General features: G+C 57.8%; 2 protein-coding genes across 2 annotated transcripts; both read left to right on the plus strand.

The window, feature by feature from the left end:
* Window positions 1–1953: 1953 nt before the first annotated feature.
* ACA1_293580 (uncharacterized protein) lies at window positions 1954–2959 on the plus strand (the record flags this gene model as incomplete). Its single annotated transcript, XM_004368105.1, has 7 exons — window positions 1954–1966; window positions 2007–2061; window positions 2225–2271; window positions 2322–2341; window positions 2407–2448; window positions 2717–2789; window positions 2826–2959. 7 exons carry the CDS (start codon window positions 1954–1956, stop codon window positions 2957–2959), a joined length of 384 nt encoding a protein of 127 aa, XP_004368162.1.
* Window positions 2960–3211: 252 nt separating this feature from the next.
* ACA1_293590 (uncharacterized protein) lies at window positions 3212–3442 on the plus strand (the record flags this gene model as incomplete). Its single annotated transcript, XM_004368106.1, has 1 exon — window positions 3212–3442. The coding sequence occupies one exon, from the start codon at window positions 3212–3214 to the stop codon at window positions 3440–3442; it is 231 nt and encodes a 76-aa protein (XP_004368163.1).
* Window positions 3443–3556: the final 114 nt, after the last annotated feature.

A 3556-nucleotide genomic window follows, 5' to 3' on the forward strand; every position in this document is an offset into this window, starting at 1 on the left:
TCGTGTGGTGTCGTGCGGTGTGGCGTGGCGTGGCGTGGCGTGGCGTGGGTGGCGTGGTGTGGCGTGGCGTGGCGTGGCGTGGCGTGGCGTGGCGTGTCGTGTCGTGTCGTGTTGTGTGGCGTGTCATGTGGCGTGTCGTGTGGCGTGTCATGTGGCGTGTCATGTGGCGTGTCGTGTGGCGTGTCGTGTGGCATGTCATGTCGTTGGTCGTGTCGTTGGTCATGTCGTGTGGCGTGTCTGTGGCGTGTCATGTGGCGTGTCGTGTGTCGTGTCGTGTCATGTCGCGTCCTGTTGTGTCGTGTCGTTGGTCGTGTCGTTGGTCGTGTCGTGTCATGTCATGTTGCGTCGCGTCATGTTGTGTGTATCAATAAAATACTATTATCGCCCTTGTGGCGCAATAACATGTACACTTCTACTGCATGCACCACGACAAAGGGTAAGAGTTAGTGAGTGACAATTTGCCGGCAAGTGAAACACGACCAATGCCACGCCACACGACGCACACACACGACACACAGTGGGGGGGGGAAACGAGGGGTGTACCTTGGCCTTGTTGCTCTCGCGGAGCGCGGTGATGTTGACGTCCTTGATATCGAGCTGCGCGGCAAGCGTCTTGCTGAGCTCCTCCGCCTCGGTCTTGCGGTCGTGCTGCCGCACCGCCATCTCCGCCTCGCCTGAGCAGAAGAACTCAAACGCCGTCAGTGCCTGACACAACACGACACGACCCCAACGACCCACGACCCACGACACAACACAACACGACCACCGACACAATACGACCAACGACACAACACAACACGACCAACAACACGACACGACCCACGACCAACGACACAACACGACCAACGACACAACACAACACGACCAACAACACACCACACGACACATCCAACACAGACAACCAACGATACGACCAAGAACACGACCACACGCGACAAGCGAAACATCCAATACACACGCGACACGCGACACGCAACACGCAACACGCAACACGAGAGAAGGAGAAAAACGCTGAAAGAGCGCGTGTGCGTGCGAGAGGGCAAGGAGGAGCGGGGGGGGGGATTGATGTACATAGGAGGGGGGAGGAGGAGGAACAAGCCCCGCCGCGTCTGCGAACTCTGGGGAAGAACAAGAACAGGAAGAAGACGACGACGACGACGACGACGACGAAGACGAAGAAGAAGAAGAAACGTGTGAGTGCCTTGCGGCGGAGGGATGAAGCACTACCACGACACCAACCACCACCACCACCATCACCACCACCACTCAACGGGCGACGCACGCCAAGTTGGCGAGGGTGGAGAGTACACGGAGGGTAGCTAGCTGTAGGAGGAGGAGGGGGGCGAGGCCTCCCCCAATTGGGAGTAGATGGATAGAAGTATATAATATGGATAGAAGTATATATATTTGTTGTTGACGTTTGAGGAGAGAGAGAGAGATGAGCAAATAACATACTTTTTTTGTTGTCGTCGTCCTCCATCTTAGAGGGTCGCCAAAACGCATCTTCTGCTGGATCTCACAGCGTGCGCGCCACTCGTGGGTTGATAGGATATCAAATGCGCCAACCAAGGAACGCTAATCACATCTTGTTGTTGTTGTCGTCGGCCATTGATGGCGCCGGCCATTCGGAAAACCCGCATCTTCTGCTGGATCGCACAGCGCGCTGGTAATGCGCCAACAAAATCATCTAGTTGTAACGTTGGTACTACCAATAGAAGAATCAATCATCAGTCGTGACGACGACGAGAACAAAATGCGAAGACCACGCCGGGGTGGGGCGGAGGAACACCGAGAATAGAAAAAAGCGCGCGCTCAGCGCTTTTATTATTTTGGTAAGTCGACGTTTCCACAAAGAAAAAGAGCCCAAAAAAGGGTCGAATTATTATTATTATATTATTATAAAAATGGCCAAAAATGCCACGTCAGCGAGGCGTTACCCCCCCTCTGCGGGTGATGGAACCAAACCGTACCAAACCACCATTCCTTTTTCACCCGGAGCTGCGCAGCGTGCGATTGGGGGGAGGGAGTCAATGCCGTCCTCTTCAGGAACGACAAGTTCGGGTACGTCCGTCGGGAGAGATCCTGTGTTGGATGCGATGATAGTGTCTCATCATCATCGTCATCGCGTGGTGGTGGTCGTGGTCGTGGTGGTGGTGGTGGTCGTGGTCGTGGTGGTGGTCGTGGTGGTGGTGGTGGTGTGGTGGTCGTGGTGGTGGTGGTGCAGGACCGGTATCGACAACGAGCTGACCGAGGGCTCCTACCCCAAGAGTGGTTTCATCCGTAAAAAAAAATCCTTCGATTCCTGCAGCTCCTCTGCGAAGGCCACAACCGCAAGATGCAGGTACACCTTCTCTTTTCATCATTTATTTACTATTCTTTTATTTACTATTTACTATTCTTCTACAGTTCTGGATGATCATCGCGCGCCGGAGTAGCGAGGGAGTGAGCGTGCTCCTATGTGGCTCTCCTTCGTGTGCCCCTACCTCACCTTCATCAACGCCTTCATGCTCGATTGGGACGCCATCAAGTGCAGTGTCGCTACCTCCTGTACGCACACTGCGCGCTGAGCTTTGTCTGTCTGTCTGCTCGTGTGTTGCTGATCTCTTGATGCAACAACGTATGTACGTATGTATGTAACGGTTCATATTTCTGTCTCACGAGAGACTGTTGGTCGCCATCATCCTGACCGCACGCATCGATTCGCTCCCATTCGCAGAGCTACACGGGCTATGCCTATGCGCTGGGTTTGATCTCATCCGTCATCATCGGGTTCGTGTGGCTGACCGTCGGTGGCCTCTCACGAGCTGGGCATCACCCACCCGCAGGACTAGTCCGCCCGCAGGCCTCCAACACCTACCGGACTCATCACCTGCGCCTCGCCGAGCGAAGTCTCCCGTGCACGGTCAAGAGCCAGATGCAGGGGCGCTCGTCGAACGTCGTGGTGACCAACGTGACCTGAGCGGCAACTTGTTCGCGGCCTCCTGCTGGGAGCACGTGGGCGATCGTCCCCCCCACCCCCCGCAGCACCGACACGGCCATCGTCAGCGCTGACCGGCCCCGTCACCCTGACCGCCTCGGCCACCGTGCAAAGCGCTTGCCCTCTCCAGCTCCGGCTCGCTTGTCATGCCGACCCGCGGCGTCACCCACACCACCGCCGCCTGTGACCGGCGTCACGACCACAACGGGGCAGCGATCAGGCGCCAGGTTGCCAATGGCGCGCTCGCTTGGTCGGGATGAGGCCGTGGGCCTCACCAAGGTCACCGGCTGTGTGGTGAGCATGCTCAGCGGTAACCACGTGGCCCTGGCCACGCGCGCACCTTCAACGCCCAGTCAGTCCACCGGCGGTGAACTGGGCCAGCGGCGCGGCGCTGCGCTGCGCTCCACCGGTTCTTCGGCCAGCGTCGCCTCGGGCGTCGTCGTCGTCGTGGTCAACTTCAGCTAGCTCCGCGGCCAGCGTGAGCGGCGAGGTCGCTGCGCCCAACCAATCGTCGACAGCAGCCAGGCGCTGGTCGTGTCGATTTGGATTGGGGGGGGGGCGAGGGCGGGGAGCTGGAGT

This window comes from Acanthamoeba castellanii, assembly GCF_000313135.1.
Source record: "Acanthamoeba castellanii str. Neff unplaced genomic scaffold scf7180000084777, whole genome shotgun sequence".
Taxonomy (NCBI): domain Eukaryota; phylum Discosea; order Longamoebia; family Acanthamoebidae; genus Acanthamoeba; species Acanthamoeba castellanii.